The sequence below is a fragment of the Camellia sinensis genome, chromosome 13 (assembly GCF_055761805.1).
Source record: "Camellia sinensis isolate YWXY chromosome 13, ASM5576180v1, whole genome shotgun sequence".
NCBI lineage: Eukaryota > Viridiplantae > Streptophyta > Magnoliopsida > Ericales > Theaceae > Camellia > Camellia sinensis.
In genome coordinates, this window is record NC_138973.1 from 31171462 (window position 1) to 31191328 (window position 19867).

General features: G+C 38.9%; 1 protein-coding gene across 1 annotated transcript; it reads left to right on the plus strand.

Annotated features, from left to right (window-relative positions):
- The first annotated feature begins 36 nt into the window (after positions 1-36).
- LOC145805274 (uncharacterized) lies at positions 37-19218 on the plus strand. Its single transcript, XM_082900385.1, has 9 exons — positions 37-290; positions 388-417; positions 507-757; positions 838-1044; positions 1124-1213; positions 1309-1395; positions 1491-1832; positions 1930-2013; positions 19048-19218. The coding sequence occupies exons 1-9, from the start codon at positions 59-61 to the stop codon at positions 19216-19218; spliced, it is 1494 nt and encodes a 497-aa protein (XP_082756511.1). The 5' UTR covers positions 37-58.
- The last annotated feature ends 649 nt before the right edge of the window (positions 19219-19867 follow it).

Sequence of the window (19867 nt, forward strand, 5' to 3'; positions counted from 1 at the left end):
AACAAACCATTGTCTATGTTTCTAATGTCAATTAATGTTATATTGCTTGCAGATTATTATGGGAAGGAAGAGGAAGCCTGATCATCCCCGGCGCATGATGTCTGATGTGCTACATAACAGGACATCAGTAGCAACACCATCAGAGGAGGCATCACATCGGCCACTATCGGAGGGGCCTTTAGTGACACCACAGCAGCTACCATGTACTCAGCCTCCATGCCTACCATCGGTGCGTCCACCATCAGTGCCACCACTGCAGCTATCATCATCAGCTTATGAGCCATCCGCAGGTATATAAATTTGCTTTGATTTGTATGAAAATTATTTAAACATACATTTATTTATGCTCATTATATATAACTTGTTTATTCTCATTGTATTTTGCAGACCCTTCGACTTCTTCACAGCCCACCTCAGGTTTATGTGATATGATTTGTATTCACATTATTTAAATTTGCATTTGTTTATTACCATTGCATATTGTTTATTGTTATTGTATCTCACAGGTCATGTTAGTTCTTCATCAACCTCGACTAGGCGTGGTAGAGGATGTGCCAAGGGCATTAAAGAGTGGGGTACTGGTAAAAAGCTAGACATACAATTTGATGGAAATTACTGTCCAATAGGGGATAACGTGGCTAAGTTAACTACTCAACTTGGCATTATTGTGCGGAATGGTAACATTGTTCCTCTTACTTTTCTTGACTGGAACAATGTGCCTGATGATATTATTGATGCTATCTGGAAGGATGTGAAGGTAAAAGTATATTTTTGTCCACAAATTTGAATTCCAAAATTGTGTTATTATTATTTAAACTTTGAAATTGTGTTTTATAGGACAATTTGAATATATGTCCAGAGGAGTACAAGCCAATCTGCATGAAAAACTGCAACAGCATATGGAAGGATCACAAGAACAAGCTTAAGGCAAAGTATTTCAAGCCTAGAAGTTCTGATCCTAATCTGAAGGATGATGTTCCTATGCACATTGTGCCATGCCAGTGGGAAGAACTTGTGGAGTATTGGCGTACTTCCGATGCTGAGGTATACAAATAAGTTATATTTATGATATGTAAACATACAAATCATATTTACATACTCACATTTGTCGAACCTGTTATAGAAAATCGCAAGTAGGAACGCTAAAAATCGGCGAGCTCACGGCATAGCTCATACCACAGGGCGTACTACTTTCTCTCAGATACGGCATGAGGTTTACATTTTATTGTTATATTTTTGTATATAAATAAACATTGTATATTTACAAATTATTTACATTCTAATTTTCATATTTCTAAAAAAATGCAGATGACCAGTAAGGGGGAGTCTACTGATAAGATGAATGTTTGGCTTATGACACGTAGAGTAGATGACCCAGAGGTTATTCAGACCTTGGTAGTTTCCAAACACCTTTGATTGTATTTAAAGACTACTTTTTGTGTGTCAACCATCTTAATTTGGCATATACTTATATGTCTTATTCAATACAGGATGAGTTTAATCGTCAACTCTCTATGCTACCTGAGGATGGTCGGACTTTGGAGGCTAGGAATGCCATTTTCCATGAGTTGATAGGTCATGACGGACATGGATATTGTCGCACATACGGGAGAATTGTGCCTCGAAGAGCGGTGTATAAAGATGGTGCTGGGCCATCACAATCAACACCCCAGCCATCGACTATTGATCAGATCACGCAGAAGGTTCGTGCAGAGCTAAGGGATGAGTTGAGGGAGGAGCTGCGAGCAGAGTTCTCTACACATTTACAGCAGATGAGAGCTGAGATGATGGCCTTAGTGTCACAGGGGGCAAGTGTGGATCCCAATAGACAGGTTCGATATAAATTAAATTGTTTGATAGTTCAATTTTCACACAAGATTATGTATAAAATTCGAATATGATTACCACATTATGTATTGACTATCACAGGTTCCTGATGCATCGAGTGGCCACCGGGCATTTAGGGAATCTGCAGAAGACGAGAATCCATATACACCACCACCAGAAGATCAGGTATAAAATGTATCTTTGCATTCTAAGCTAAAATGTATCTTTGCATAATTGAGTCATTCTAAGTTAAAGAGAGACTTGTGGGAGAAGACGGGGCTCGAATCGGGTTCTCGGTTTGGGAGTTAGAGCCGGATTTCACTTTAGGCAAACTAGTTCCTTAAGAAACTTGAATTCGAGGCGTTAACGCCCCAAAATCACCAAACGGCGTCGCTTGAGCACGAAAGTTGGCACACGCGGCCGCCTAGGCACGAGTGACTTGTGGGAGAAGACGGGGCTCGAATCGGGTTCCCGGTTTGGGAGTTAGAGCCGGACTTCACTTTAGGCAAACTAGTTCCTTAAGAAACTTGAATTCGAGGCGTTAACGCCCCAAAATCACCAAACGGTGTCGGTTGAGCACGAAACTTGGCACACGCGGCCGCCTAGGCACGAGTGACTTGTGGGAGAAGACGGGGCTCGAATCGGGTTCCCGGTTTGGGAGTTAGAGCCGGATTTCACTTTAGGCAAACTAGTTCCTTAAGAAACTTGAATTCGAGGCGTTAACGCCCCACAATCACCAAACGGCGTCGCTTGAGAACGAAACTTGGCACACGCGGCCGCCTAGGCACGAGTGACTTATGGGAGAAGACGGGGCTCGAATCGGGTTCCCGGTTTGGGAGTTAGAGCCGGATTTCACTTTAGGCAAACTAGTTCCTTAAGAAACTTGAATTCGAGGCGTTAACGCCCCAAAATCACCAAACGGCGTCGGTTGAGCACGAAACTTGGCACACGCGGCCGCCTCGGCACGAGTGACTTGTGGGAGAAGACGGGGCTCGAATCGGGTTCTCGGTTTGGGAGTTAGAGCCGGATTTCACTTTAGGCAAACTAGTTCCTTAAGAAACTTGAATTCGAGGCGTTAACGCCCCAAAATCACCAAACGGCGTCGGTTGAGCACGAAACTTGGCACACGCGGCCGCCTAGGCACGAGTGACTTGTGGGAGAAGACGGGGCTCGAATCGGGTTCCCGGTTTGGGAGTTAGAGCCGGATTTCACTTTAGGCAAACTAGTTCCTTAAGAAACTTGAATTCGAGGCGTTAACGCCCCAAAATCACCAAACGGCGTCGGTTGAGCACGAAACTTGGCACACGCGGACGCCTAGGCACGAGTGACTTGTGGGAGAAGACGGGGCTCGAATCGGGTTCCCGGTTTGGGAGTTAGAGCCGGATTTCACTTTAGGCAAACTAGTTCCTTAAGAAACTTGAATTCGAGGCGTTAACGCCCCAAAATCACCAAACGGCGTCGGTTGAGCACGAAACTTAGCACACACGGCCGCCTAGGCACGAGTGACTTGTGGGAGAAGACGGGGCTCGAATTGGGTTCCCGGTTTGGGAGTTAGAGCCGGATTTCACTTTAGGCAAACTAGTTCCTTAAGAAACTTGAATTCGAGGCGTTAACGCCCCAAAATCACCAAACGGCGTCGGTTGAGCATGAAACTTGGCACACGCGGCCGCCTAGGCACGAGTGACTTGTGGGAGAAGACGGGGCTCGAATCGGGTTCCCGGTTTGGGAGTTAGAGCCGGATTTCACTTTAAGCAAACTAGTTCCTTAAGAAACTTGAATTCGAGGCGTTAACGCCCCAAAATCACCAAACGGCGTCGGTTGAGCACGAAACTTGGCACACGCGGCCGCCTAGGCACGAGTGACTTGTGGGAGAAGACGGGGCTCGAATCGGGTTCCCGGTTTGGGAGTTAGAGTCGGATTTCACTTTAGGCAAACTAGTTCCTTAAGAAACTTGAATTCGAGGCGTTAACGCCCCAAAATCACCAAACGGCGTCGGTTGAGCACGAAACTTGGCACACGCGGCCGCCTAGGCACGAGTGACTTGTGGGAGAAGACGGGGCTCGAATCGGGTTCCCGGTTTGGGAGTTAGAGCCGGATTTCACTTTAAGCAAACTAGTTCCTTAAGAAACTTGAATTCGAGGCGTTAATGCTCCAAAATCACCAAACGGCGTCGCTTTAGCACGAAAGTTGGCACACGCGTCCGCCTAGGCACGAGAGACTTGTGGGAGAAGACGGGGCTCGAATCGGGTTCCCGGTTTGGGAGTTAGAGCCGGATTTCACTTTAAGCAAACTAGTTCCTTAAGAAACTTGAATTCGAGGCGTTAATGCTCCAAAATCACCAAACGGCGTCGCTTTAGCACGAAAGTTGGCACACGCGTCCGCCTAGGCACGAGAGACTTGTGGGAGAAGACGGGGCTCGAATCGGGTTCCCGGTTTGGGAGTTAGAGCCGGATTTCACTTTAGGCAAACTAGTTCCTTAAGAAACTTGAATTCGAGGCGTTAACGCCCCAAAATCACCAAACGCCGTCGGTTGAGCACGAAACTTGGCACACGCGGCCGCCTAGGCAGGAGTGACTTGTGGGAGAAGACAGGGCTCGAATCGGGTTCCCGGTTTGGGAGTTAGAGCCGGATTTCACTTTAGGCAAACTAGTTCCTTAAGAAACTTGAATTCGAGGCGTTAACGCCCCAAAATCACCAAACGGCGTCGGTTGAGCACGAAACTTGGCACACGCGGACGCCTAGGCACGAGTGACTTGTGGGAGAAGACGGGGCTCGAATCGGGTTCCCGGTTTGGGAGTTAGAGCCGGATTTCACTTTAGGCAAACTAGTTCCTTAAGAAACTTGAATTCGAGGCGTTAACGCCCCAAAATCACCAAACGGCGTCGGTTGAGCACGAAACTTATCACACGCGGCCGCCTAGGCACGAGTGACTTGTGGGAGAAGACGGGGCTCGAATTGGGTTCCCGGTTTGGGAGTTAGAGCCGGATTTCACTTTAGGCAAACTAGTTCCTTAAGAAACTTGAATTCGAGGCGTTAACGCCCCAAAATCACCAAACGGCGTCGGTTGAGCATGAAACTTGGCACACGCGGCCGCCTAGGCACGAGTGACTTGTGGGAGAAGACGGGGCTCGAATCGGGTTCCCGGTTTGGGAGTTAGAGCCGGATTTCACTTTAAGCAAACTAGTTCCTTAAGAAACTTGAATTCGAGGCGTTAACGCCCCAAAATCACCAAACGGCGTCGGTTGAGCACGAAACTTGGCACACGCGGCCGCCTAGGCACGAGTGACTTGTGGGAGAAGACGGGGCTCGAATCGGGTTCCCGGTTTGGGAGTTAGAGCCGGATTTCACTTTAGGCAAACTAGTTCCTTAAGAAACTTGAATTCGAGGCGTTAACGCCCCAAAATCACCAAACGGCGTCGGTTGAGCACGAAACTTGGCACACGCGGCCGCCTAGGCACGAGTGACTTGTGGGAGAAGACGAGGCTCGAATCGGGTTCCCGGTTTGGGAGTTAGAGCCGGATTTCACTTTAAGCAAACTAGTTCCTTAAGAAACTTGAATTCGAGGCGTTAACGCCCCAAAATCACCAAACGGCGTCGGTTGAGCACGAAACTTGGCACACGCGGCCGCCTAGGCACGAGAGACTTGTGGGAGAAGACGGGGCTCGAAACGGGTTCCCGGTTTGGGAGTTAGAGCCGGATTTCGGTCTAGTCAAAATTATTTACTAAACTATCTTTCTAATTATATAGTAGTCAATTTTTTTTTAATATTTTTCTGTAATTAAAATATTAACACCATTATATGGTTATTAATTATTTTTATCTTGTTTTTTTCTGATATTTCCTGAGTAGCAGCTTGCTTCTTGTGGAATGTGGGCGTACAAAGATTATTACCAACTTTTTTTTTTGTAACCCGTCGCAAACTTGTGAATAACATCAAGACGAAAACTTTTGGTTTTGATTTTGATTTATGTTATTTAAATTTGTGAATAACATTGTGTATGTAGTATGCGACATTATGTAGTGGCATAATTTTTGTTTTTATGCATTTTTATTTCTGTATTGTTATGAATGGAACAACATTATGAATTTTTATTATTTGTCAACTTTTATTTATGTATGTATTTATATTATAAATTTAATTTTTGGATTTTTTATAGTTATTTTTCATTTAATACAGGTTATTTTTATTTTTTTAATAATTTTCCAACAGGTTTTTTTTTTTTTTTTTTTTTTAATTTTTTGAGACGGCATAATAAGCCGTCGCAAAAACATTTTTGGAGGCTTTTGCGACGGCAGACATCCTGTCGCAAAAGCTAGTAATTTAATTTAAACTAAAACCTTTAGCGACGGCTCAGCTTACCGTCGGCAATAGTATAGGCTACCACACTTTTAGCGACGGCTTTTTGCCGTCTCAAAAACCTTTTTTAGCGACGGAAATATTTAGCCGTCGCAAAAAGTCAGATTTTCTTGCGTTATTGGCGACAGAAAATTACCGTCGCAAAAAAGACATCCTCCCGTCGCAAAAAACAATGGCGACGGCACCTACCGTCGCTAAATCCCTTTTGCAACCCCCCCTGTCGCGACCCCCCTTTGCCATCGCTAAAAGCCAACTTACCGTCGCAAAAGGTATTGGCGACGGCTAACGGACCATTTGCGACGGCGTTTTGCCGTCGCAAAAAACACGTTTTCCTGTAGTGTATTTTGTATATTTGCTTCCTCAGCCCCTATTTGTATGTTATTCTGTTCAAAGGCTTTCAGTAATCCAAGGATTACTGGCCGGTTACGACACTAAACCTGTAGGGGCATGTTTAGGTTGTGGCAGTTATACCTCACATGATGTTTGATTATAATTCATTTATTTATTTATTTATAGTTATAACTCTCACAATATTGAATTATACTATTTGTGATAATTAAATTCACAAATAACATAACTTACCTATGGTTTCATAGCATTACCCTAAAATTTACAATTTGAAACAAGATTCACTTTCATAAATGTGATATGTTTCTAAGTAATTGATATATTATATAATAAAGAAACTTTGTAATTTATAACATGACTCTCTTTAATAATGAGATAATTGTTACTAAACAAAAATTTTAAGATTTCTTCGGAAAGTGTCTTTTTAGTAATTTTTTTGTTAAAATATGACCTAAAAAATAATTAAAATGTTTGGGAATAATTTTTTGACATTTTACGAAAGAAAATAAAATTGAATCTTTGACTTTTTTTTATATAATTTTTTTTTTTGACTTTCTTAATAACTTTTTTTTAACTTAAATGTTCAATTCCCAAATAGACTCATAGTTTGTGTACTATTAAAAAGAATATGGCCAAATCAAAACGATAACTATTTCATCGGATCAGATTTTTGTCAATCGTTTATTTTTTTACTATTTATATAAAACTGATTTAATCACATAGTTATCGATATCCGATCAACATGACTTTTTTTAGGTGTATAGTACTCGCTGAGTTCTACACATTGAACGGTTCATATTATCAAAACGAGACCCGTGATAAGCCCCCATGGGCCCAATAACACCCTCCAATTTGATCACGGACGGGAGAGAAACCAAACCCTTCGAAAAAATTGTAAACCAAATAAATTTTAAATTTTGAACTCCCAAAAATTGATTGAAGACTAAACCAAGTAAGTAATTCTTTTATACCACTTTTTATTTATAACATGATTTGTCATATGCATAACCATTATTACAGTGGATAATTATTTATTGGTCTTGTTATAAGAACCTGTGCATCCAGAAGTGTTTGTATAAATTAGAAGTCCCATATGTGTTAGTAATATTTTTTAAAATTTGTCATTAAAAATTGGCATTTAGTGATTTTTTTAGTAACGAATTTTGTAACTGTTACTAAAAACTAACAATTAGTGACATGTTTTTAAAAAAGCCATTAAAAACATTAAACAATAGGACTTTACGATAAAAATTAAAAGTGAATAGGACTTTTTAATACACTAAAAAATAAAAATAAAAAACTTATTGATACACCCATCTTTCTAATATGACTTTTCAATCAATTTCCTTTATTACAATAGGTGTCAAATGAGTCTCACTTATATTCAGTGGTTATATATGGCAACAATGATGTGGTATTGAGGTTAGATCCTCCATAATAAAAGTAATGTTAGAGACTCTAAAAATTTTATCAAAAGTTCTACCAAATGTCTCACATGGGTGTAGGACCTAGACAATGTGGGTCCTATGTGGATCCCACACCCATATGAGACATTTGATAGAGTTTTTAGTAGAATTTTTTGAATCCCTAGCATTTTTGACATAATTAAATGTTTGACAAATAAAAATTTAATACTTGTCAAATATATCATTAAAAGTGAATTTTAAGAATAATAAATTAAATATTTCAAGAATTTTTCTATATCATGATTACCCAAGACCGGCCCAAGTAAAGGGCACCAAGGCCACTCCCTTGGTCTCCGAATGGTCTCCGAATTAAAAAGCCTTTTTTTTTTTTTTTTTTTGTTATTTGGATTAAAATTTGTAAAAAGAAAAAATAGGTTAAAATAGTTAATAAAATAAAATATCACATCAAATTCATAATCATTTTATTTTTTCTTTCACAAATATCACATCCAATTATAAAAAAAATCTAACAATCTTTCTAAACACAAATATTTTAGCCTACTATACTAAAATAATCAAAAACTAAAATAGCCTACTAAAATAAGGCCAATGAAGGCCCAATTGCTTGAGTGTGCTTGCATATAATTATTTATTTATTTATTTTTGTTTGTGTAAAATTATATAATGAACATTGATCAATACCAGTCTTGTTTGAGAAGTTAGTTATTTTAATTAGGTAGTTAGTTTTTTAATTATTTTAGTCTGAGTAAAAAAATTGTATTTGGGAAGTTCATTGGATTTTTTTTTTAGTTGATTTAATGGTTGTAAGAGAAAAAGTAAAATGATTATGAGTTGGTTGTGACATTTTGTCTTATTGACTATTTTAGTCTATTTTATCTTTTAGTAAGTTATTTTAACTCAAATAAAAAAAAAAAGAGTAAAATGAGAGATTTACCACATCAATAGTAGAGTCTGGATCAGCAAAGAAGCATGTCAATTTCCCTTTGTCATATCCAATTGCAGGGATTGTTTTGAATAATTTAAATAACTATATTTTTTTGAATTTTTATAAAAAAAAAAATAAATACACTTATTTTGTTTATGTCATATAATACCTAAGCTACCAATCATTTTGTAAATAAAAAAAAAAAGTGTCAATTTATAGACTACATGCCTCTTAAATGAGAAAAAAACTTGAGCTCTGCACCACCTAACCCACTATTAAATAATGTTTTAAGAATCAGACGGAATTGGCTGGTCAATCGAATATTGAACCGAAAATTGGTTTTAAAAAAATAAACTTTCATAAATTGTCCCAAACAATCCTTGTTAAAAGGATAATTTTGTATTTTTACCTTACACCTTCAACCCAACGAGAGAAGGACTCTTTGAAAGTGCTACTATGGGTCCGTTTGGGAAGGGCTTTTTCGGGTTTTTTTGACTATTTTAGTCACAAAAGACAAAATATTCTATTTTAGCCACAAAAAATAAAACATCACATCAAACCCATAATCATTACATTCTTCTCTCACAAAAAAAAGTTAAAAAAGCCAAAAAGCCCTTCTCAAACCAAGCTTTTTAGCCCAGGCTAAAATAGCCAAAAAAGCCAAAAAGCCAACCCACTTCCCAAACGAAGGCTATATATATAAGCAGAAATGTTTGAGACCTCTTTTTTTAGGGGTTTCATGACCCCTAATTTGATATTAGCCTTTGATGTGTGTGTGTGTGAGATCCACTTATGTATATGTAGGCCTCACATTATAAGTGGTTGGGATGAGAGTGGGGGTTGTGGAGGTCATGTATGTGTGAGGGTCTCTATCATAATTGATATATAAGGCGTGCTTATTTGGGAAGTTTTTATTTGCATTTCAAAAAATTGATTGGGCATCTTATTATTTTGAGCATTCTAATAATAAATTTGAAATTTTATTTATTTGTTTAGACCCAAGTAATATTTATCATAACCTTAAAAATCTTAAAAGTCTATACAAATCTACTTTGTACATCCCATTATCCATAAACAGAGGAACAAAATAAAATCACATTTTGGGTGTCTGGAATTCCAAGCAACGAAGAGAGATTCTGAGTTTATCTGAGATGAAGAGGTATTCCAAAACAAAGGTCTCTCACTCAGTGAATTAAAATATATTTGTCCGAATACTTAATTCCGAACCTATAAAGTTTGTTCGGATACTTAGTATCAAACACAAAAAAATTGATTCCAGTTGTTTCATATAAATAATCTGTGTCGAACAAAATATATTTGTTCGGATACTTAATTCCGAACCTATGAAGTTTGTTCAAATACTCAATGCCAAACACAAGAAGATTGATTCTAATTATTTCATATGGATACTCAGTGCCGAACAAAATATATTTGTCCAGATACTTAATTCCAAAGCTATGAAATTTGTTTGGATACTCAATTTTGAATCAATTCAGAAAACCAACCTACGAAAAATGATGAACAACAATTAAAAACTTACTTTCTTTACAAAAAATTGTTTGGAAACGTCTTCTTTATTGTCCATTGTTGATTTCAATATGAAATAGAATGCAATAATGATGAATTAAAGCTAATAGGGTTGGGTATGAAGATGCAAAGTGATGAAAGTAGGAAGAGAAGAGAGAAAAAGAATATTAGGATTGATGATGAATGGAGTGTCCAAAATATTTTTATGTATATTTTTTCCAAAGTCAAGTACTTTCTTGTTATTTTAAATAGGGACCAAATAAATAATAATCATCATTAAATTGGGGTGCACAACCTATTTTTTGGGGTACAAATAGAAGCTCTTGCTTAGCTGCTTGAGGCATGTATATATATTTTTTTCGATTTTACCCTTTCATATAGAATTATTTATTATTAGAGGCTTGCAATTTAATTTTTCCATTTTGCCCTTTTATTTTGTATTATTTGCCAATATTGGTGGTACTAATTTGGATGAAAGTTTTTCCGTAACTATGCAAAGATTTTTGGTCAATTATGAAACATAAATATTTTGGTTTTGGATAAATTAGAGTGCTACTATTAGCACCCCATGAGTTATTTTGGACCCCTCAATTTTTAGCTCTTTTTTTATTACAATAATAACCTCAAATAAAATTACTAAAAAAGACATCATTAATTTTGTGACACCTCATCTCACAATTAAACTCACACACCATTATATCATGAATTAGGGTTTATGAGAGCACTCACATCTATCACCACCCATCCATTTTCCCCATATCTCACCTTCAAAACTTATCCACCCTCAAAACCTTAAAAACCATTTGGCAACAATATTTCAACGATAACGGTAGCAACCATTTCATTACACACACTTTTCCAGCAATGATAATGAGTGAAAGTTTTTTAGACAACCACAACTCCATAAGACGAGAGGAGTACAACAATAAAAGTTTAGAGGAAGTTTATAGCTTTGATGGTGTTCTTAGCTCAGAGGAGATTAGCCTTGCAAGGGTAAATTTCTTTAAAAAAAAAAATAGCAAAATTAATAAAATCTGTTCGTCATTTTTCAGGACTGAACCAGTAATCGAACATTTATTATTTGTTCAAGAACCAATAACCGAACATTAATCACCAAAGAAAAGGATGAGAGAGAGAGAGAGAGAGAGAGAGCATAAACAACAATTACACTTGGCTCTTCTTCTTTTTTGTGGGTTTTGTTAGAGTTTTTTGAAGAGAGGATTTTTGGGGGTATGAGGGGTGTGCATTCAATTGAATGGGTGGAATGTTTTCACAATGATAATTTTGGTATTATCTGAGGGGAAAAAAGAAATTTTAAGGGTTTTAAAATTTATAAGTGAGGGTTCAAAGAAATGGGGAGTCCAAAATAATAGAGGGGGTGCTAATAGCACCCCTCATAAATTATAAATACACCCTTGCTGTTTTTTTCTCACCCTATTTTGCCCTTTTATTTTGTATAATTTACTAATGGTAACCTATAATTTGACTTTCCCATTTTAACCTTTTCTTTGATAATATTTACCAATGTTGGTTGTACTAGTTTGAGGAAGGATTTTTCGTAATAATGCAAAAGATTCTTGGTTAGTTATGACACATAAATTTTTTAGTTTTGGGTGAATTACAAATAAACTTTTGAGATTTTTTAAAAATATGAAATCCCTACAATACTATAAATTACAACTATTCCTTATTAGAATTTTTTATTTAACATAATAAATAGAAAAAAAATAATTTTGAATAAAATATGAAAAAATTTATTAAAACAAAGGAAAAGTCATCTAAAAATAATTTTTAAAAAATCAAAACAAATAGAATAATTTTTTATAAGATTTTCATTTTGGAAATATAAATTTATCACAAGAATAGCCCGTGCCTTGCACGGGTCCAAAAATATTTTGTTACAAATGAAACTAAATCAAAGTTTAACGGTGATACCGTATGATTATTGGAGTGTAATATCACCATTTAATTATTCCATTCTAGTAAAAAATAATTATAAAAAAATCCACTCGTTTGAACTAAAATTTTATCTCATCTATTTATTCCATAATTGTATCTTATAATAGAAATTAAAATTTCTATCTTATATTTAATCATTGATTCTATTTAATTTTGTAAGAAACTAAATCTTATTTTTGGAGAAAAAGTTCAAGTAGTAAAATGGAATGAAGTGCAATGGAATGAAATGGTTATGACATGGATAGGCCCATAAGGCTTACAGCCCACAGCAAACAATCCCAAACCCATCGCTTGGGACCCATAGCATAACCCGGCTGGCAAAGCCCAGGACAGCTGGAGGCCATCTGGGCATGGAGAGCCAATGACATTTGGGCACATGACAGGTGAAACACAGGCCACATCAGCAGACAAAGATCTGCAGAGTTATTGCCACAACACATCACTATTAATGTAGCCCATCACAGCATTTATTACGACACCACCTCCCCGTCGGAACAGAGCCCCCTCACCCTGAACAAGGTAAGCTACGGCACAGGCTTTCAGCGGAAGGGGGCACATCGCAAGAGACAGTGAAATGATTACCAAAGGATATAAGCAAGAATTGAAGACAAGAGGAAGGTTAAGTTTTTCTATCTCTCTCTCTCTCTATATTTCCTTCTTCCTCTACTGATTTGCTCGCCGGAAGGTTCACTGGGGGACTACCCCGTTCCCCTTTGGACTTGCTTGCAGGTCATCTGGTGGAATCATCCGCCTGGATCGGAACTTGAAGAGCTTGGACCAGCCCGACCCATCCATCCAGGACGGACTGCATCATCAGGTTATTTTTTTATTTTCTTATGGAATAATTATTATTTCTTTTACAATGCAATTTTTATTATTTTTTGAATAAATCAAATATAAAATAAATATTTTTTTAAAAAATATCATATTATTTCATTTCATTTAATAAACTTAATAAAACATTAGAGTCAAAGTCATATGGCTTTTTACAATAGTATACGTATATTTTCGGTGGGCTTACACTTTTGGTTTGATGTGGGTTTATATCAAAAGGAAAAGGAGGAAAGTGGGGAATTCAAAAGAGAAGAAAATGAGAGGAAGTAGCAGAGGGCAATGCAAAAGAGAAGAAAAACAAGAGGAGATTACTGTGGCAGAGAAAAGAGGTGTCAGTTGTGTTTTGTGGCTGGGAATAAAGGAGACCAATATAGAGGATGAAAAAAAAGAAGGAAGAGGAACAAAGGAAATTTGAAGATGGTGCGCTGTGGGTTTTTTTTATGGAGAGTTAGCGGAGTTAAATTGAATGTTTGGTGTTGGACATGTGGTAGAAGAAAAACACTGGGATAGAAAAATGGGACACGAAACTTGGACAGGTGATTCCATATCTAAAAAGGAAAATGTTTGGTAGCTCAAATTTTTGTGGCTCAAATGACTCAAATTTGTCAAAACGACGTCGTTTTACACTCAAAATCTGTCAAAACGACGTCGTTTTGACAGATTTGAGCCATTTGAGCCACAAAAATTTGAGCTACCTAGCATTGTCGATCTAAAAATGACATATCTCAACATTATAAAGATCATAATTAAAAAATATTGAGTTATAACAAAATATTACATTAAGTATACCTAAATAATATTAAAATCATAATTAAAATAATATCATAATCAATATTACAATGTATCATAACTAATTATAATTAAAAACTCAAAATCAGAAAATTATAATTAATATTACAATATATCATAATTAATTATAATTAAAAACACAAAATCACAACTAAAAATACATATAATACATGTGGGTAGGAAATAAATTTCCCTTTTATTTGTCTTTTTTGTTTACTTTTTTAGCGTGCGAACCATTTTTTTGGTTCGTTTTTTAGAAATTGAACTACGCGACCCTCTTGAATCACTTGAGCTTTTTGTTTAGTTTCCTGCAATTCCTCTGCACACTTTTAATTTTATTATTTTACTACTATTATGAAAGACTTTTTTTTGTTCTTTAAAAATTGAAATACTTGAACCTCTTGAATCACTTGACTTCTTTCGGTTCCACCTATTTTATCATTATTATTTTTTTGTTGAGAAAGTATTATAAAAGACTTAAGGTCGTGTTTGTTTTGCTCCATAGGTGGGGTGATTGGACTATCAATCCCATGAATCCTACATAACCCATGTTTGGTTGATAAAAATAGAAGTGGATTAGTAGTCTTATAGGACTATGAATATCCTCACATAGAAGGATTAGCTTAGCTAAATTTTAGGCGAGATTAGGAAGATAATGAGATAATTGAGTCTATTTTATATAAAACTTTTATTTTTTTAATTTTATTGTTTTTTACCAAGTGCACCTGTTTGTTTTAATATTTGTTTTAATTTTTTTTTAATATAGAAATAATTTGTTTATTTATTTTATATAAAAATAATTTAATAATCCCATCACTAATCATCTCTTACATTATCATTAAAACAAACACACTTTTATTTAATTTCCTCACTAACAATACCCACATTAACAATCTGTTCATTAACAATCCTTTCATTAACAATTCTATCTAACCTAATCTGCCAAACAAACGTGACCTAAGAGTCTATGTTCATCAAAGTCCTGTCCCTCAACTAGTCTATGGTTGTCTTTCTTCATTGAAAAAGTATAAACATATGCCAAATAGACAATTCGTTTAGGAAAACTAATAGACAAATTAATTCATTTTACATTTTATTTTATTTTTATTTTTGTACTAACGGATGTATCGTGTACGGGGAGGAAATAATTCTCCTCGTATAATCCTGTTGACCAAGTCCACGCTTCTCCGTACGACGTCGCTTTGTCACCTGAAAACACAAACGTGAGCTAGCCGGCGGGTGTGTGCCGGAAACCCCTCCGATGCCTAAGTCAGAAAACTTGACAAATAGACAAAGCTCTAAGTTCTCAGAAAGATTGTGTTCAAATTACCTCTTCCAAGGTGATGTTTGTAGGCTTTTATAAGTTTCCCGTGGCACAATCCTAGTAGGACTTGTACTTCTCCATGCAGAGTCCTCCTAGGATTCATTCTCCTAAGGATAATGCTTATCCTTTTACACCCTCCCCACTGCTTAAACCAAGTGGGATGGTTTTCTTCATGGCCGAACTATAACATGACCGAAATAACACTGGCTCTGCTGAGCCACATAGAAGGCCGAACTATCATTAGCTCGGTCTTCTCCTCTAACTCATTACTTCGGCTGCCCTTGTTCAACCTTGGTGTGCTTAGGTCAACCTTCCCAGTAACAAGTTCTGACCGACCTAACCATAGTATGTGACGACCGGACTAATCCCTAAACCAGCCTTCCCTGTACATATCGCGACCGGACTAATACTGAGACCGGCCTAACTCCAAGTTGCCTCCGACCGGAGTAGCTTTATTCTTCCTCAGGCCGAAGTAACTATTTCTTCTTTGAGCCGGAGTAATCTCACCTCTATGGGCCGAAGTAAAGGAATCGATAAAAAGCCGTAGTGTTACTTCGGCCCAGCTCACAGCTCGGCCCAATTCTTTCCCAAAAATTACCCTCTCAATTGCCCCTTAATTCCATCTGCATAGCATGATTGGGATTACCTGTCCAACAACCGAGCTGGCGTCGTTTCGAAACTTTTCCGGCCGATCTAAAAACTCTTGAACTTTCAAGCCGAGCTAATTTTACTCCGGGCCCCGTCTTGTCCGGTCAAAAACGTCTCTTCAATCATAGCGTCTGTAACGCTTCCCATTCCAGTGACACGTGGCAGGTTCTGATAAGCCGTGGCCAACTGTTACGCCGTCCTGCAGAAATTTCGTACAATTCCCGCCTCTTTTTGCCGCCTTTTTTCTCTCTCCCTTTTCACAAAACAACCTTTCTCTTTCTTGAATCACTTCACCTTCTTTTCTTCACTTTCTCTTCTCCCTTGCTTCCAGAGTCTTTGAGTTTGCTGTGCTCGTGCCTCCATTGCTGCCACCGCCTCCATCTCTAGCTTCTCTCTTATACAGGTAAGCAAGCCTATCCTTCTTGCTTTCTTTGTTTTCGTACTTTGCTTTCCATGCTCTGTATGTTTTTTGAGAACAGTTTGTCCATTTCTGATTCGCTTTTGTACTTTTATGGAGAAACCATTAGAACTCTATGTATATGTCATATACCCTAGAGAAAAAATTTCGATTTTGATTCAGAATCACGTCCCGACCGAACTTGGATACTGTTTGTGTCATGTATGTGAATAGATTCAGAAAATAATCGGACTAGAACTTGTAGGAATATCAGTAGTTTCTTCTGACCCACTCTAGCCAAGATAGGATCACCGAACAAGCTTGCTCATACCGAACTAGGTACTTCGGTCTATAACCGAGCTAAGATTTTGGGGCCAAGCCGGCTTTCTTAGTTCTTAAACCGAACTCAGAAAGCCGCCCCTAGGGGCTCAGCCGGAGTAACTTTCCTCACATCGCAACCGATTTAGGCCTTGGGACTAAACCAGCTTTCTTAGATTTTTAGTCCGAACTCAGAAAGCTGCCCCTAGACGTTAAACCGGTCTAAACTGCTCGACACCGAGCTAAGAAACCTTCTGATGAGCCGAGGTAGAACCAGCCCGCTAAACCGAAGTAGGATTTGTATATCTTGCTTATAATTTGTAGCGCGGTCCAACGATCTGTGCTTAACCCCTTTGTTTTCTACTTTGCAGACTTAGGTTGCCCAGGCACTCCCGCGTGTGCTCAACCGAGCTACTGAGCCTAGTTTTGGTACCGAAATAATTTATTCATAAATTATACAATAAATGGGTAAGTATAGATATTTAGTCGAAACCCCTGGTGGCCTAGCCGAATTTAGGCAAGATTACCAGATTCCTGATGATGTCCATCTGGCGTTGGCCAAAAAAGATGCTACCCCCTGGAACAATGAAGGCTTTGTGCCTTTTACCCTTCAATCCATAATAGAGACCGGACTACGGTTTCCTGTCCAACCGCTAATCTGCGAATTTCTTAGACAGACTAGGTTATGTCCCACCCAACTATCCACCAATACATACCGTATTATCATGGGGATAGCCGCATTAAACCACCAAACCGGACTGAATCTTGGTCTAGCCGAGATCTTTCATCAATACTCTATCGGCTCAAAGAATGCTGGGTGGGTCTACTACCTTAGAATTCGCCGCCGCCGAGAGAAGATAATCAAGCACACTCCGGACAAAGATCTTAACGATGACGATTTCTTTTGGGTCTCTGGGAACTTTGAGGATTTTCAAGCTCAAATTCCTGGCCGACCTATAAATTGGAAAATGGGAGAGCCTGGTAATTTTACTTCGGTCTTCTGCTTTGTAAGTTATCTCGGTTGTTTAGTCTGTTAGCCGAACTAACACTTCTCTCTTTTTTGCAGATTTTGCCCATCTCCATTCCCTGTATAGCTATCCTAACCTTGGAGTCTTGCGAGCCGCTTTTCGGGTTAAAGAAAGGGATTGGGCCAAGCTTCTAAATTTCGAACCGACCTACCGTTACAGCGGTCGACGGAAAGCAAAGGTGACTGACTTCCTTCTTGAAGAGGCACCGGAACCGGACCCAACTTTGCCCGAGATAAGACTTGTCCCTCTAACCGCAGAAGAAGAGATGGCGAAAAGGAGCAGGGTCAGGGCCCTTCTTACCGAAACAGCTAGGCCCGAAGTGGCGCCTCCCAGCCAACCGCAACCTGCTGTTGTCGCCCTTCCTTCCCAACAGCCATCCTCTTCCCGCCGAACCAAACGTGCCCGAACTTCCGAACCCGAACGAGTTCTGATTGATGAAGAAACTCCTATTCAGCCGAGCTTACCACCGAGCCCCCAACCGGAGTCTTCCGACCGAACTATCGGCTGCTGGGCACCGAAACTAACCTTCAACGACCGAGTCATTCTAGACACAGACTCGGTTGTTGCTGAGAAAGACCACTTGTTGGCCATCAACCTGGCCAAGAGCGTGTGTCTGCCCAAAGACATGGAACATCACCAAAAACAGTTAACCACCGAGCTGAAGTCCATCCGGTCTGCTACTAAATCCATGATTCTGGTTAGTGACTTCGGTTGCTTTTCTGTTTATGTTTCTTTTTCTTTTTAACTCTTTCTTCGGTTAAAGGGAAGTTGTTTGCTTTGTCAGGCCATTCAAAAGAACCAAATCACCCACAGGAGAGTACTGGAGCTGAGGAAAGTGACAAGGCAAGCGGCGGCCGAGGCAGAGGCGAAATCGGCCGAACTAGAGTCGGCCAGAAAGGAAATGGCCGAACTCCGAGGTGAGGTCGGTCGTTTGACCGGAATGGTTAGTTCGGCCGAGGCCAAAAAGCAAAAGACTGCCATTGTGCTGAAGGACAAGTACTTGCGCGAGTTGCTAAAACTTGAAAGAAAGAAGGATGCCGAAATAAAGGAGAAGGTAAAACAGGCTGACCAGCAGGGCTTCAAGAGAGCAGAGGACGCTTACGCCCAACAATGTAATGCTGCCAAGGATCTTTTCTTTAAGTGCGGCTGGAGGGGAGCCGTTGAGAAGCTCGGTCATGATCCTCAGACCGAGGTTTTCAACCCTCCAGCCTATTTCATACCTAACTCCTTGATGGAATATGCCACGGCCATGCAACAGCAGTTCCTTGAGGGCTCAGATGATGAAGATTCTGATGAAGACTCTGCCCCTGGGGATACTTCGGTTGTGAATGTGAATCAGATAGATCGGCCCGAGTCCAGAGTGGAAGATCTGACTATTGAACAGCCAAATGAAACTGTGGCTCCGGTCGATACCACTGTTGTGACTGAAGGAGTCCTGCCGCCAGAAACCGGTCTTCCAGCTGACACTGATGCTGCCTTTGATGCCGAGATAGATGAACTTTTCTCTTAAATTTGTACTCTTTTCTTTGTAACCGAACTAAGCCCCCTTGTAATGACTTCTCTTTCGAATGAAAATTTTACTTCTCTTATTCCGGTTATTGTGTGTATGCTTGCATTTGTAATGTCTTCTATTACTCCAAGTGTTATTTCGGTTTTTGGTTGGTTAAACTATACTTACCAGCCAACCACTCCTTAGCCGACATAATTACTTCGGCTGAGGAGTAATAAGTGTTGGTTTAATCTAGCCAACCACTCTTCAGCCATACACTTACTTCGGCTGAAGAGTAACAAGAGTTGGTTTATTCCAGCCAACCACCCTTCAGCCTTACACTTACTTCGGCTGAAGAGTAACAAGTGTTGGTTTATTCCAGCCAACCACTCTTCATCCATACACTTACTTCGGCTGAAGAGTAACAAGAGTTGGTTTATTCCAGCCAACCACCCTTCAGCCTTACACTTACTTCGGCTGAAGAGTAACAGGAGTTGGTTTATTCCAGCCAACCACTCTTCAGCCGTACACTTACTTCGGCTGAAGAGTAACAAGTGTTGGTTTATTCCAGCCAACCACTCTTCAGCCGTACACTTACTTCGGCTGAAGAGTAACAAGTGTTGGTTTATTCCAGCCAACCATGGAAGTTAGTTTTTCCAGCTAACTTATA

Coding starts and splice junctions, on each gene's coding strand:
- LOC145805274 (XM_082900385.1), top strand. CDS start 59: ATGGGAAGGAAGAGGAAGCCTGATCATCCCCGGCGCATGATGTCTGAT. Junction 758..837: donor CTATCTGGAAGGATGTGAAG/GTAAAAGTATAT, acceptor TGTGTTTTATAG/GACAATTTGAATATATGTCC. Junction 1,833..1,929: donor GTGTGGATCCCAATAGACAG/GTTCGATATAAA, acceptor TGACTATCACAG/GTTCCTGATGCATCGAGTGG.